The 16,914-nt window shown below is 38.3% G+C and overlaps 1 protein-coding gene across 1 annotated transcript in view; it reads left to right on the plus strand.

The window, feature by feature from the left end:
• The first annotated feature begins 740 nt into the window (after nucleotides 1-740).
• chn2 (chimerin 2) overlaps nucleotides 741-16,914 on the plus strand; it is a 52,541-nt gene continuing 36,367 nt past the window's right edge. Inside the window, exons 1-3 of the mRNA XM_089117551.1 lie at nucleotides 741-848; nucleotides 1,045-1,203; nucleotides 16,088-16,126. Coding sequence (XP_088973677.1) covers nucleotides 1,155-1,203; nucleotides 16,088-16,126 — 88 coding nt within the window. The 5' untranslated portion in view covers nucleotides 741-848; nucleotides 1,045-1,154. The remainder of the gene's footprint in view (nucleotides 849-1,044; nucleotides 1,204-16,087; nucleotides 16,127-16,914) is intronic.

A 16,914-nucleotide genomic window follows, 5' to 3' on the forward strand; every position in this document is an offset into this window, starting at 1 on the left:
CAAACACGACCCAGGAATGATACCGGCATCGATGCCGGGTTGGGGACCTAGTAACATTGCCGGAATCAGTCCCGGAACGCGCGCTGTGTGAACAAAAGCCAGGACCAATGCCGTAAGGGGAGCCATCGCGCGACTCTGTTGCTCTGGAGCGAACTGGAACAAAGCAGAGACCAGGAGCTCCTCACTATCCGCGCTGAAGCTGAGATCGTTCACCAGCTTTCTGGAACGGTATGCGCGTGTACATGTTTTGTACATGACGCGTACGTTACACGATCTCATCCTGACGTCGTGTGTCTTTCCGGGATCTTTACGGGTTGTGTGTCAACGCACTCACAGATCCTGGCAAATCACTGGCAGTGTGAATGAACCAAAATCAAATGCCGGGTCACATTATCCGTGTATTTTCCGGAATCTCTGTGTGAAAGGGGCTTTATAGAAACTGACATGGGTCCCATTTAACTTTAAGTTAGTAGTTTATCGAAAACATGGGTTTAGCATCTAATGCTTTTTAAGTATGTCTCATTAGCCTATCAGTAGCTATTAGTGTTAGTGTAATGTCAAATTACAGGAAAGCAATATGAATTTTGTACATGACATGTAATAATTTTTGAACAGCACTAAGAATGCAACTTTCTTATATGGCCACACAGCACACAGTCGAGAGGCATGTAACTATTACAGCATGGTCAGGTAGACAGGAGGAATGCGCGCGCTCTAGTGACGCGCGCTCTTCCACTTTAAGAAGGCGGATTCGCAGTTGCACACCCTGTGTGTTTATTACGAGCCTTGAAGTGGCACATGGAAGCGATACAGTAAAATATGGGGAAACCTACTGGCTTTGACAGCACGTAGGCTACGCACCGGTTTGGAAGTTTTTTTGAATTCTGCATTTCATTACGATGACGTGTAGATGAGTTGTCATATTTAGTATATCAACTAGTTCCACATGGTTCTTCTTCTGCCACACACGCGCCTGTAAATGCGGCAGCGTTGGCGACTCCCGTCTGATCCGACTCTCACAGCTGGATATTTTCGGCTGTTTAGGAGGAACTCTGGAGAGCTGAAGACAGGTCAGGAGAGCAGAGACTGAGATGGAAGAGCTGTCAAGCCCAAACAGACGCCAGTAAGCTTGTGGATTCAGTGATTTACACGCGATGGCAGCGTCTAGTAACTCCAGTCTGTCGGGTTCCTCCGTCTCTTCGGGTGAGTACTAATGAAACGAAATGAAACATGGTGTTTTGTTTGGGAATCTGAAGAAGCACTTGACGTGATTATGGCAGAAAGGATATGATTGGCAGTTTCATTTTTGTGGTTTTGGATGGATTTAAAGCAGACAGGATAGAACATGGTGAAGAGGTGTGTCAAACTGTAGCTATACCTTTTCTTCATCCAGGACGAACTAGACCCACCTTTGACTTCCTTCACCAATGTAAGAGCATGCAGTTTTTAATACCAACCAATGCACGGTGGCAGAGGGTTGTGTAATGTCACACTCACAGTGCACGAGTTTTACAGGCCACCTCTATCTGATAATATGGCATATGACTCGATATCACGATAACTGTTAACCATTATGGTTGGAGGTTAAAAAATAAAAATGTGCTGAATTATAAATATTGTTATTCCAAATAATATCCTATTTTTTAATCCTCAGTGAAAAAACATTGGCTATATGCACAGATTTTATAGAATTAAATCATTTTGTCTTCTCTCTAATATAGCAATATTACCACACACTCTTTATTGTTACCAGAAATGGATTGTTATTAATGGTTCCACAAATAGGCTTTAATATCCATTGCACAAATGGATAAAATGTGATCACACTAAAAACTGGTTCATTTCGAGGAGCCCAAAATGGTTCTTCTATGGCATCGCTGCGAAATAACCTTTATTTTTTTCAGCCCTTTTACCTTGATTATATACATTAAAGAACATATTATCGAAACCTGGATATTTGTGGAAATATCAGCGTATTGTGGAAATAGTGTCATGACCTTGTCAATGATTCACCCGTGCATTCGTTTCATTTTTGTAATCAAAACAACACGCTCTTTCATTTCAATGACATGTTTAATCTTTAAGTTTGCATAAATACCCTGCCCCTTTCTTTCAGTCGACTGCAATCTCACATTCAGATCTTCAGTGTCAATTATTGATATCCCAAGTATATATCACTACAGGAACGCCTCTCAGAAAATGATCTAAACTTTAAAAACAGGAAAGTTTGGGTTTTGTCAGTCCATTTCAAAATGTTGTAACGTGGGAACCAAAAACTGGTTTGGACACATCCAGGACAAATGCACTTCCCGCCCATTGTCTGTTAACTAATGAACCTGATTGTAAAGTGTTACCCATTTAGCCTACCCTAAATCCCAACATTTCAGATTTTTTTTCCATCTAAAATGAGTCATCAAATGTTTTCATGGGCGTGTGATGAAAACGAATTACCCTAAAAGCTGTTCCTCTCTCCGAATTATGCACTTGAAAGATTTTCTATTACCCTGATCTTATTATCTGCAAGAAATTATTGATGTTGAAAATTAGCTTTTAAAATTACCTGTCATCTTCCTAGTTGAGTGTCATGGTGATTGAACTACATTATCTCAAGTTTGATTGCCAAGATATTAACTTCCACCTACAATTACCTGTTAATTTTCAAAACTTTTGCCATATTTTCACACATGCATCTTCCAAACTGCATCTTTTGCCAACGATACATTTAAATCTACACCCATGTACACTACTGTTCAAATGTATGGGGTTGGTAAGATGTTTTCTGCCTTTATTTGATGAAAAATACATTATAGTTTGAATATTATATGTGATGGCAAAGCTGAATTTTCAGTATCATTATGCCAGTCTTCAGAGTCACATGATCCTTCAGAAATCATTCAAATATGCTGATTTGCTGCTCAAGAAACATTTACTATTATTATCAATGTTGAGTATTTTGATCAATTTATTGTGTCTTTGCTACACCGTGTAACTCTTTTTGTTTACTCTTAGCTAAAAACACTTTCAAAAATATATGTGCTCATTAATGTATATTTACTTCGTTCAAGTAATAAAGTATTCTCGTGAGTGTATAATATGCCATTGAAAATACATACGGGTAAGAGGTTGTAATGTCGATTGCCATGTTGCCCCTCCATCTTGAAAGTACATTAGCCAAAGAGGGACATACCCGTTAATTCAAGCTTCGCCTTTCGCGTTTACGTTTTGGACGAGGTCGAACTGGAAGCCATGCTAATCTTGGACTACATTGGCCAACGAAATCGGAATTGAGAGGAACACAAACTAATATTCACTGGATGGTCGTATACCTTTTCACCACTAGATGGGGGTAAAAATCACACAGTGTAGCTTTAAGAAGAAAAAAATCACACTGACCCCAAACTTGATGTAGTATTCACATTTTGTGAGGTTAGATGAGAAACGCACATTGGTTGGAAGGAACGGAAACCACCATCCATAAATCCGTAATTCCCTGTAAGACACAAAACACAGTAAATGTCTAGCATGAGGTTGGCCGGAGGTGTGAGAAGCGCAAACAGGTTTGCAGGTGTTTAAATAAACCGATCACAAGAGTGAGATAAGGTTGGAAGCGCACTCAGAATCACTCCCACATATTAACACCCTGTTCTCAAGCTGCTTGGCATTGCGTTTGTAACAACAGAAGGAGGGATGTGTATGATCTGAGGAGCAGTTCCACGTCTCAAGGGAGTGCAAGTTCAAATAACAAGCTTTGTTAAATGGGCGTGTAAAGAAGAAGGCACTCATTTCATTGAAGCTCAATAGAGAGAAAGAGAGGGTTTGCCTCGTTCAATTTCGTGCTCGCTGTAACTCTTCATCTAGAGACGCAGAACCGCGATTCCTCCCCCACGCCAAGCCACGGGCTCTTGAGATCCAGTAAAGGGATCAAGCCAAGCCATGACTCTCCGTGGTCGCCATCCATTCCCAGATTATCTCACATGCGTGTTGCTGAAGAAGCAGAACTGCACTGTGGCTGCGAGGCCTGGAGAAGGCGGAGGAACTTTTTGTGCCTGCGGTACGGAGAGCTGTCATTAGCTCCGTGCCCCCGGTGTAATCATCGGATGCTGAATACCAGGCTCGCCGTGTCTGTCACGGGAGTATCATTATGTTGGAAAAACACTTTTTTTGGCTTAAAACTCGTTTCGTCTAGTTTGTGCGTGTGCAATGCGCACACGTTCTGCTTTATATTAGCCAAGGACAGGGCTGTAAACAAATGCAGGGCAGATTGAGATGGCGCTGTGCTCAGCTCTTCTGACTTCAAAGGCCAGTTTGAGCTTTTGATGTTCCCCTAAAGGAAAACTGGGACTGCAGCTCAGAACTGCAAGCTTGTGAGCGATGTTGAAATTATGGGTGATTTCATGGGTTTTTGCGCTGATTTGATTGCCTCTAATCTGAAGGGGTTGTGTTGATTTAAGCCTGGGGAACGTGACCAGAAGGTTGCTGGATTAATCCCAGTAACTGTCCACTGTACCCTTAAGCGAGACATTTAACCCCAGGTTGCTCTAGACGGATTGTCTTGATAATAAGTGCACTTCAGTAAGTCGCTTTGGATGAGACTTTGGATAAAATAACCTGCTAAGTGACTACTTGCATAATTATCAATCTGCATGTGTGTAAAGTAGTTGTTAAGTTTAGGTATTTGGTTGGATTAGGGGATGCAGAATAAGGCATTAATATGTGCTTCATAAGTACTTATAAACAGCCAATATCCTAGTAATATGCATGCTATAAGCAGCTATTTAAAAGTGCATTTCACCCATTTCAACATTTATCTTTATTGAAAGTGGATCATATATGTAGAATTTTTGAATTTGGTGCCCTCTTGACCGAGAAAAGAAAATAACCGAGGGGCGCATTTGTATGTAAGACACCAACTCCCACAATGCACCACATTGCACAGCTCTGCAAGCCACACCCACTAATCCGGAACAGCACAAACAGAGAGGCTAACGAGGCTAACGTTAGCTGTCACCAGAGTTTGAAATCCATTTCACACAAAATGTCTAGTTAGTTGGCTGTGGCGAGCAGGACGCGAGGCCGGTGGCGTGAGTGATAATGAAAGACACCGCTCGCCGGTCTCGCGTCTCTCACGGAGGAGTGAAAGCTTAAAATGAGGAGCGACGACGGCAGATTGAGAGAGAAACAGGCCTGATTTTATGATGTGTTTTGTTTCTGTTGTGTGTAACGTTACAGCAGTCGTCAATGAGAGGTTGCTGGCTTATACTTTCGTTTTGTATTTGTCCATTTTACTATTAAAATGTTTAAATGTTCGCCAGTTCCCGCCTCCTTCTTCCCACAACAACAAACCCTGTTAACATTACATTGGCAAACTCATTAATGAATTACTCCTCGTTTGTATTTGTTTCTATATGGTGAACTATTGCATGATACCTGGATGTTCAGTCAGGCGAAACTAGGATGGTTCACTTCACAACACAAACGTCCGTGTGCTCGTCTGATTTAGAGATTTTGTTCAGGAGAAATTGCCATTGTTGAAATTCTCTGCAGCAGACGGACTCTATCTGTGTCCGTAGTTCACAGCGAGAGCACGGGCACCAGCAGTCCGCCTCAGCTCGAGCCAATCCGGGCTTCTCAACCGACAGGCAGCCGCCTCCTGTTCCTCCATCAGCCTCAGCTGCTCTTCACTATATTGTGGCTCGTAAAGATAGCCACGAATATCAGATTCAAGCAGCAGAATTTCAAAATTATTTTTACTATTTATATATTTTTACTATATTTATTTTTTTACTATATATATATTTACTATTTGCTTATTAGCATGCATATTACTAGGATGTTGGTTGATTATTAGTACTTATAAAGCACATATTAATGCACTTATTCTGCATGAACATATTCTACATCACCTAATCCACAATATCCAAATTTAACAACTACAGTACCTTACTATCTATTAATAAGCATTAGTAAATAAATAAATAAAAACAGCATTTATTTGAAATAGAAAACGTTTGCAACATTATAAACTTATAACTTAACTTTCACTTTTGATTAATAAAATCTGTCCTTTAATGTTGGTTGCACTGAATGAGTTTGATTTGGTAAACAAAACATTTAAAAACATTTTTATAATATTTTAAATATGAAAGTGATTAATTTAGAAATTTAAAACGTGGTCATCTTATAAGAGATGCATTCAAGACATTGTATATACGTTTGAATAAATTAGTAGATTTAGACCATAGTAGATTTGTATGTCATTGATCTAAAAATGGTCCTTTTTGACTGCTAGTCTGTACTTGATCACAGTCATCGTGAAAATGACGTCTGCTTTTTGTGGTTCTGTTCTGTGTTCTTCTGGAAGTGAAGGGCGAGTTCTACAACAGGAACAGATCACATGATTGAAAGCTCTGGTAAGCAAACAGCAAGAAAGATAGCTCGCAACAGGGCTTGCCTGTCCTTTTACTCGGCCTCTTTGCATTGCAGGCGGCATCGGCTTGTTTGAGGTAAAGCTCTGTTCCTCGTCCAGTCAGGTCAACAGCTAAGGGAAAAAAAGAAATAGAAGAACTCAAATCAATTCATGTTAACTTAAAAGGATAGTTCACCCAAAAAGGAAAATTACCATTCACTCTCATAAAGCTTGGAAGAGCCATGACATTTTTTAATATAACTCAGATTGTATTCATCTGAAAGAAGAATGTCATATACACCTAGGATGGCTTGAGGGTGAGTAAATCACCAGGTAATTTTCATTTTTAGGTCAGCTATCCCTTTAAGACTGGGTAAATGTCTCATAGAAGTGGTCTCGTAAAAGAACCTCGGTTTTTCGAGATCTTTTCTAAGCTGTTTCACGTAGCTAAAAAAAGCATGAATGAAGGGGCAAAAGATTGAATGGAAGCTCAGCCTGTGATGACAGAGCTGGTAAATGAGGCGTGCACATCACTTGCTGGCCAGAAAATGGTACTTTCTCTCCTTCGCTCTTCGGAAAGCTGCTCATTTTTATAATCTTAATAAGTTTTTAAAGGCTTTCGTTTCTGACTGAAGCCACTGTAATACGGTCTCTCCATTAGTGGTCATCTTAATCGTTTTCATGGTTTCTTGTGTGATTCCCGCTGTAGTTTAAAGAGCCCCTATTATAGCATTTGAAATGTTCCTATTTCTGTTTTAGAAGTTCCCAAAAACAGTTTAACATGCATGCAAGGATAAAAAAAACACTTTATTTGTCTTATAATATGCATTTATTTTTAACTGATTTGCTCACCGACTCCCAAATGATTCGTACGGAGGAACACGTTCCAAATAAACGACTCATTTTTCCAAACCACTCCTTTTGCTAATCGGTGACTCTCACTTTTGAAAGACAATAACTTTATATATGGTGCACTTTCAGATAGAAATCTTTGCAGGATGTTTTCATTCCCTTAGAGCTATATTCCACACCATATGAACAGTCATTTTCAAAAATCCATGATAGGGGCTCTTTAACAGTCAGTGAGTCTGAGTGAAATACAAGAGGCTTATTTAAGACTGCCGTTTTATTGGATGAATAGAGTGTTGCTGAGAACCAGAGAAGAGAGTTTTTTTAGTGCTCACCTCTTCCTGTGTCTCTGCATTTATTATTAATCACCTCTGTGGATATTCCCATGGTCATCCATCACCCTCTGGAATCACATTACCAAACAATGGATCTCCCTGATATTGATGTGTGCTTGTGTACTGTGCATGTGTGCGTGTGTATATGGGTGTAAACTCATGGCAGGCCAACGGACCCTCAACAGTCACTTTCTCAAACTAGCAAGATCTTATCTGATTGACTGGCCTCACACAACTTTCTGGTGTTGGTGTATACAACCTGAATTTTTATTAATACTTTTATTTAATTATTTGGTGTACAGGTATTCAGGTTGATACATGAGCACCAACATATGTATAAAATACAAACTGCATTGTAGACTGGACATTGTATACTGTGAGTCAAATGTCTGGCTACGTGAGACTGTGTGTTTCCTTTGCCAATCAGAAGTGAGGGGCTTCCAACAGTACATGCGACACACACACACACACACACACGCACAATTAAACAAAGGCATACAGCCATACAGGAAAATACCCTAACCCACCCTCACTTGCATTCAGTGTTACAGGATAAACACACTTCATCTTGCCTTTCCTCACAGTTACTCTGTCGTGATGCCTTGTCTCGCACATAGTCACAGAATTCTCCACATTTCTTGCCAGTTCTGTTCCTGAAGATCCCCACACTCTTTAGGCTCATTGTGTGAAGTGGAAGTAATGTGTGGCTTTTCTTTCTGTGCCTCAGAGACATTTAGAGTCTATATAATGTACCCTAGCTCTTACAGAGCAGCATACTGTACAGATGGCCTCCCCGCAGGAGCTGGAACCTGTCCCCAAAAACACTGGATCAGCACTAAATGTGTGCGTATTGCATATTCACATATGTGTGTTGGCTGAAACAGACTGCTGTGTGTGTGGATATGCTTTTGCTGACATTTTTGGACCAAATATCTCTACAAGCAATGATTTCTTCAGAATTCTTTGGAGGTTTTGCACATCCAAACTTCATTTAATATAACACAATAACCATAAAATCTAAAGTACCTTCGAATAGGATGTCATCTGATGTTTTCCCCTTGATATTTGAATAAAGTTGAGCTTCTCTCAAATTTTGGCTGCTCTCAATGCTTTCTCCGACTCGCTGTCAATCCCACAATCCAATATGTAGGCGTGAAGCTCAGCTTCAATAGGAATTAATTGAAAAAGCAGAGCACTTTCAATGAGGCAAATTATGACCAACTGAAGCTGATGTGAAATCCACTTGGGGAAAATCTTTTGGCCTCACATGAAATCCCTGATCATGTTGATTTCTATTGAGATCACTGGATTTCGAATCTTGAAAAAAATTGAACAACATTATATGTGACTGTACTTTTAGCCTTTTATGAGTACCTTCAACATTGTCATATGGACAAGCAGACTGTATTGATACAAAACCAACTGTATTGGTGAAAAAATGTAATCATGTAATACAGTTAAATATTAATAAATAAGTTGGTGATTCAGTAATCAGCTCTGATAGATTCATGTGATTGAAGGATTCACACTGATTCGTTTACACCCAGAACGATAACTATAAAGGTAAATATAATGATAACTGTGTATTAGTTCATACCAATGCATGATAACTTTCTCTTTATTATAAGCATGCACACAGTTATGTTGTCTACTGCTGGTGCTAAGTCAGGTGGTTTCTGATTGGCTGTCACTATTTATATTGTTCATCAGCTGGAAAACAAATCTTGCTGAAAATGATTTCAATAGTATCACTATCATTATAGTCGTAATTCGGACTTTCCTAGTCTCATATAATTAGAAAGATTTTTGCAATTAGTTTAAATGCCAGACATTAAGAGTAGTATTCTAGTATATTGTTCTGTATTCAGCCTATATGTTTTTGATTCACCAAACAGAACGTTTCATAAGTCATGTTTGCGAGTCACATAACATTGGTGGCATTGCATTGCATGGGAGTACAGCTCAATGGAAAGATGTTTCTTGCCAGCATAACTTTTAATTTCCTCACATTCAAAAAAGACATAAAGCAAACACATTCGCAACTAAAAAAAAAAAAAATGGCCATGGCCCTGAAGATGCTTGACAAGTAGACACTGCCCATAATGGAAAGTAAACCTGAAAGAGCACATTGTGGGGATGAGCAGTAAGCATTACCAATAATTAATTCTAGGGATGCACCGATATGAACATTTTGGCCGATACCGATAACAATAATTCTTTGTGTTTGAAAACCGATATATCGGCCGATAAATCTAAATCCTATTTTTTTAAAGAATTTTTAAGAGCCTGATTGTTCTCATTACAATTTAATGTAGCCGATATGACCGCACATTTTCCAATCATATTTCAAGCAATTAAGATCAATCATGTTGAACATTGCGCATCTTAAAGGGTTAGTTCACCCCAAAATGAAAATTCTGTCAGTATTTACTCACCCTCATGTTGTTCCAACCCCGTAAGACCTTCGTTCATCTTCGGAACACAAATTAAGATATTTAAGATATTAAGATCGCTCCTGCATACAGTCCATAGGCTTCTTGAGGGACTGGCTCTTGCTGTCCCCGAAAAGTCATTAAAGACATCGTTAAAATAGTCCAAGTGACTACAGGGGCTCAATCTTAACTTTATCAAATGACGAGAACACTTTTGTGCGCAGAAAAACAACAAAAATAACGACTTTATTTCAATTATTCGTTTATTTCTCCCTCTGCACGAGTCAGGATACTAGTTTAATAGCGTAAGCTTCTGTTATTGTACGTGACACGCATCACACACACATGACCAGCGTCGGCCAATAGTGAGCCTACGTGTGACGTAGCTCTACGCAATCACACTACGTTAACTGACTTACAGGCCCATGGAGGAGGAAGTGAATAGTTGAAATAAAGTCGTTATTTTTGTTGTTTTTTTGCGCACAAAAGTGTTCTCGTCGTTTGATAAACTTAAGATTGAGCCCCTGTAGTCACTTGGACTATTTTAACGATGTCTTTAATGACTTTTCGAGGACAGCAAGAGCCAGTCCCTCAAGAAGCCTATGGACTGTATGCAGGAGCGATCTTAATATCTTAAATATCTTAATTTGTGTTCCGAAGATGAACGAAAGTCTTACGGGGTTGGAACAACATGAGGGTGAGTAAATACTGACAGAATTTTCATTTTGGGGTGAACTAACCCTTTAAGTGTCTCAAATGTCGTGTTGAAGGAAATAATTCATTATTTACCAGCTTTAATATATCAGCCAAATTGTATTATCGAGCCTATAACGATAACATAAAAATGAACAAATATCGGCCGATACCGATATGGTGGCCGATATATCGTGCATCACTAATTAGCTCAGTATAAAAACAAATGAAGTCTAATGGTGTGTTCACACCGAACGCGAATAGAGCATCAAATACGCGTCTATTGCGTCTAGTTAGATGCTTGAACATTTGAACATTCGAGTTCAAATTTTACAACTTGCGCGGAAGACATTCGCGGCAAATGCGTCGCCTAATTCGCGTCATTCGCAACGCCCGGCACGAATGATGCGTCTATTCGCGTCTTTGCGTTGACTTTGTATGTAATCTACTTGCGCAAATAATTAAATTCGCGTTCTGTGTGAACACACCATAAGTCCCCACAATGATAAAAAAAAAAGAGTTGTGTGTATATATGCGAAGGTGTTGGAATTAGATAGTCAGGTTTTACTAAGGCTGTGTTCCTCCACATGCAGAGATTTCAGACGGGCCGTTCGTTTGAAGCACATACTGCTAGTCTGTGTTTGTATTTCTATGTTCTGCCCTAAGGATGCCTGTTCCCTCTCATCCGCTGAGCTTTAATTTGTGTGAGAGATAAGAGTCTGCCCAAGAAAGTGGGAGCTGTGAGGGTGTGTGTGAGCTGCAGATAGTCGCCCAACTTTCCATCTCAAAGCAGCTTTTATGCTCTCGGATTCTTTTAAGCAACGGAATCGTTTCTGCAACAGCCTGGAAGAGCAAATATCATTTGACATTACGCAGCCTGTAAAATACTGCCTCAAATGGATGGCTGTGCTTTAGAGCTACGAGAGAAGTTGGATATAATAAGAGCTTTTACAGCATATCTTCAGCAATTTGTCCTTGGTTGGAACATTTTAATCAGATTCATCTAGTCTCTTTTTTTCAGTAATGGTAAACACTTCTCACAAATCGCCTGTAGCATTCAGGGAAGGACATTTTATTAATTAAAAGCCTTTTCTCCTGAGGACCGCAGCAGATCTGGTGTCTAATCAAGAAAGATGCAGTATTTTGCAAGATTTTGTTCTGAATCTTTCAGTCACTTCTTTTCATAGTCTTCACAAAGCCCAACCTTCGCCATTCCAATTTGCTTTGACTTCAATATTCTTCCTATTCAGGCTTTCGAAACCTTTGTTCATTGTTAATTGACACACTGGTAGTACACGGGAGTGTTTTGTGAATAGGCAGCCTGCACCTCCTGACCCTCAGGTTTCCTGTTCTCCAGCTTCTCTATTAGATCCAGCGATAATGAAAAGAAAGCACCTGGCAGATCACCAAAAGAAATCATAAATTTTCCAAATGAGCCACTGAAGAATATATTTATATATATATTTTTTTTTGATTGTTTGCTTTGTCGCACTCCTGAGCTCCAACAGACAATACAGCTTCATACTAATCCAAACATACGCTCACATAAACACTGATTGAAAGCTAATCTATCTCACTTGACTACTGTAAAGTGGATACTGGGCTGCCCACATGAAGAAATAGTTCTTAGAAAAGTGAAAATACTCACCCCCATGTTGTTCCAAACCTGTATAACTTTCTTTCTTTTGTGGAACACGAAGATATTTTGAAAAATGTCTTGTTCTCTGTTCATACAATGCAAGTCAAATGAGTTCAATCAGTGGTGTTTTTGAACCCATTGACTTTCCATGCATGGACAAAAACAGCTGATACACTCTTCAAAGTATTGCTGCACAATTAATCCATTTAATACATTAATTAAAGGTGCACTTTTTACAATAGATCGCTTAAAAGCAAGCAGCTTTACACATTTAAACCAGTGCCAATGTCTAATTTCTTCAGGATTACAGCCGTTTTCTACTATAAAGTGGCTTTCCAGTGTGTTCATGTTTTCACTCACAGACGTCTGACATCAACGGACTGAACAGAAGAAATTTACCAGAGAAGATATCCCATGTCAGATATCCCATGCCTCAGAGCACAATTTTTCTAGTACGAGAACATACATACACAATATACATACATGCATAATATGAGGTAGAACATTCAATTCAGAACATTCATAATATACATACATACATAATAATGTACACACATACATAATATGAGGTAGAACATTCAAACATTTTTCCTTAAAATAAATATTTGAATAGCAAAATATTTCTTCAGCACAGTTTGCAGTGCAGGCTGCAATATTCAAATTACACGTTTTGTCTCGAAATGCATATTTGACAGTAAGTTGACGGTAAATCTGCATCCTAACTCAAGCTAATAAATTGAGCTACACATAAATTACAAAGGATTCAGACCAGAAAAACACAAACCTAAACCTCAGCCAACATTTAATCCTCGTTATATCATCATCTTCCAGAAAGAAAAGGACTAAATCGCTTGATGTTCTTGGTAAATGTTCTCTTTGCAAGCACATGCCAAGTCTCAAACCATACAATCCTTTCCTTCTGGCTCAGCATAGCTATTGCCAAGTCAAGCCATCATGAGTATCGTAGCTTGGTAGCTCAGTTTTTGTGTTCTTTTTACCTGTGGCTTTATAAATAAATCTGACAAAATGTTTACAACTTTGACAAGACATATACAGAGCAAGCCTATGTTGTATAACAGTTGTTGTATGTTTGGCTGCAGGTTTGGATGGTGTGTTTGTGGTTTGGACTTTGAGCTTGTGTTTAGTTGCGAGTGTGTAGGCAGGGAGGAAATGCTGACTGGCCGCAGTAAAGTGCTGACATCAAAAGAGACAGTGCCTGAAATAAGACATGGATCCATAGAGACCAGTACGTATTCAGGGAAGAGAAAAAAACACACGTTGATTTATACGTTCAAAGAGATTGTTTCACTTAAAGAAAACAAGGGCTACTGCTTTCCACTCTATCTTTCTTATTCGATCTACTTCTGTCTTTCTCACACACACACACACACACAAGATCATGCAGTCATTCTGAACTTTCACACACTTTCCAGGGCTGTATTCTCAATTCAGACACACACAATGAGTGTGTCATTGTTTATGATGCAATAAGTTTTTTTGGGTAATCTTTCTATGAATGATCAGAGATTCAGGTACTTTTCTGGATGAGGAAATTCTGATTAGCACCACTGTTTTGTTTTTGACTTAAAAAGAGTGTACTTTGTGTCAAGTTTTTGCATTTTAACTGTAATTTTTAGAGGTCGACCGATATGGTTTTTTTCATGGCCGGATTTCATGGATATGGCCGATCTTTTGAAATCCGGGTCGGCCAATGGCCGATTAATGCTGCCGTTTTATTTTGGCTGATATTTGGCCGATATTTGCTTGGTTTTTTAACCTCTATTTGAAAGATAAAATGTTAAAGAAATGATAATTACTTAACATAGACAAACTTTCTCAGCAAAAACTTTTTATCCTCTCAAAAAATGTCCTGAAACATGTATTTTTGGTTTGTTTTGTTTGTTGACGGACAAAGACAAATGGACATAACCTAAATATCACAAAAAAGGAGAAAAAAACTTTAAATGATTTAATTTTTTTATATATAAGATTTATTATATTTTATTTAATTTAACTTCTAACAATAACATATTTCTGCTGCTCACTCGGCTGAAAAATGAATCTAGCAGCAGCGTGCGTCAAACACCTATGATGCGCCTGCCTAATAATCGGCTTGATATACTTGGATATAGGCCGATGTCGATTATGTTAAAAAATGCCAAAAATCTGCTGAATAATCGGCCGAGCGATTAATCGGTCTACCTCTAGTAATTTTTAAAGGTGGCACAAGAGTGAGAATAGCCTATGAATGTTTCCAGTTACAGGTCAGGAGGGCATGATTGAATGTGTTAATTTTTGTATCTCATTTTTAAAAAGTAATTTACTGTATTAAATGAACATGTTAAACAGTAATTGAGATATTTGAATTAAAATATTGTTTTAAGGTGTTGTGTTTTTAGACGGACAGGACTGCCTTTCTCATTATAATGTATGACAATGAACCTCCATATCCAGGCTGTCTGTGCTCGACAGCCATATTAAAACATGTCAGGCTCTGACTTGTGTTCCTTTGAGAAATGACTTGCTTAGAGGTGCTGCTTCCCCATTAATTTATTTCATCCTAGTTTTGAAAGTATTTACCATAATGTTATTTGAAGTTAGATAGTCACCCAAAGCTTTAACAGGAAGCTTGTTTCCACCAAAAAGGTAATTTTGACTTTTTATCTCATCATTCAGAATTTTTCCCCGCAGTTAATAATTTGGAATTTATAACTCGCAAATGGGTGACAAAAAGCCAGAATTGTGAGTTATATATTGCAAGAAAAAGTCAGAAATGCAAGTTTATACATCACAATTGAGAGAAAAAAAGTCAAAATTGCTAGATAAAAATGGACTGATTTAAAGAGATAAGAAGTTGCAATTACCTTTTTTCTTAGTTATTCTGCGGTGGAAACATAGAATGGAGCTCTGTTCGGGAGGAGCATGTCAATAACATTATAGTTTCTTATCTAATTTCTGTGGGAATTTTTCTGTCACTCTCCCACAACCCCATCTCCACCTTATTTCTATTCATTTCTGTCATCCTGGGTGGGCTGCAAACCAAAATCATTTAACCTTCATCTCCCTCAAGAATGACCATATTAATAAGTGAAACAGATTGCTCTCTTTTGATCTGCCCAAGTTCAAAATCAACTGTAACAGAATGTAAGAGGAAGCAAACAAACAGTATATTGACATTCTAAATCCATTTTTGAATTTTTCTGCAACAAAAAAATGTCAACGTCCTTGAATTCCCTTTGTGTGGGGGCTTTTCTCAGCAAGTTAAATTTAAATATGCAAAATGCAATTAATTGTGATTAATTTTATTAATTAATCTGCAAGTGATGTAATTAATTTGGTTAAAGTGTTTACGATTGACAGCCCTTGTGTTTTAAATTATAAAATCTTGTGTGTGTGTGTGTGTGTGTGTGTGTGTTTTAGCTGTACGGGTGTGTTAAACAAACACACATTTGTATATGTATTGTCTTTGAGCTGGGGAACTAAATGAAGCGTTAAAAGATGTGTACCCCGAAGGCATTGTAGAGGACGGATTATATTGTCAGTGCCATGCACATTACGCATCACATCTTGAATAACTTGACATTAAGGAAACAACATAATAAGCTTGGATTACAGCCACTCTTTAACCTGACAGTAAGTTTTATAGACTGTGCTAAGTGAGAACATGCAGACAAGAGACAATTATTTTAACACGTGTTAATTTAGCACATTCTTTTTTGATCCTTTGTTGTAGATCCTGAAGATTATCAGCCACCGATATGGAAATCCTACTGTAAGTATTCTTTTAATATTATACATGTACAGACATCATTTTAAAGTCTCAATTGGATCCAGTTGACAGACTTGACTTCACTAACAACCAGAATAAAACACAATGGACTGAAGAAATACAGTAATCTGGGCTTCAAACATGAGAACATTGCATCATGGGAAATGTGGTTTGGCATTGGGCAAAGGGAACAGGAATCAGGGCCAGAAATGAAAAAAGTTCATTTCCATTATAAAGCAAATTGGAATTTAGGAGCTTTTTTACCTTTGTAAGAGCAATTTTTTTATACTTGACCAATATTTAACCAATTTATTTATATTTATTCAATTACTTGATTCCATCAAAATGCTATAGACTTTTTACCTGTAAAATTGTTGCACGCCATATTCTGGCTACACAAACAAAACAAGCTGAGAACGTTTATGATTTAGTTTACTGCCTTTTATGTATTAGAATCTCAAAACTTGACATTGTTTTTTTTTTTGCAGCATGAAAAACTAAATTTTAATTAGAACTGAGAATTAATACAGAAAGTGAGCAAAGAACATTCCCAATCCCTGGTCCATGACTTTCACAACAACTCATGCTACAATCACTCAAGCTGTCTACACTGCAAAATGAATCTCTTGCATCATATCTGAACTTTGTTGTTCGTTCAGTTTGAGTGGTTGCTAATCTAAATCTAAATCTAAATCGCAACAGCCTAATCGATTTAGTTTAATTGTGCAGAGTTACCCCTTTCCCCCTTATCTTGAATGTGGTGGCATTTTAATATGTTCATCCTGTAAATT

Source organism: Pimephales promelas, chromosome 12, assembly GCF_988280905.1.
Source record: "Pimephales promelas chromosome 12, fPimPro1.hap1.1, whole genome shotgun sequence".
In the NCBI taxonomy this organism is placed as follows: Eukaryota; Metazoa; Chordata; class Actinopteri; order Cypriniformes; family Leuciscidae; genus Pimephales; species Pimephales promelas.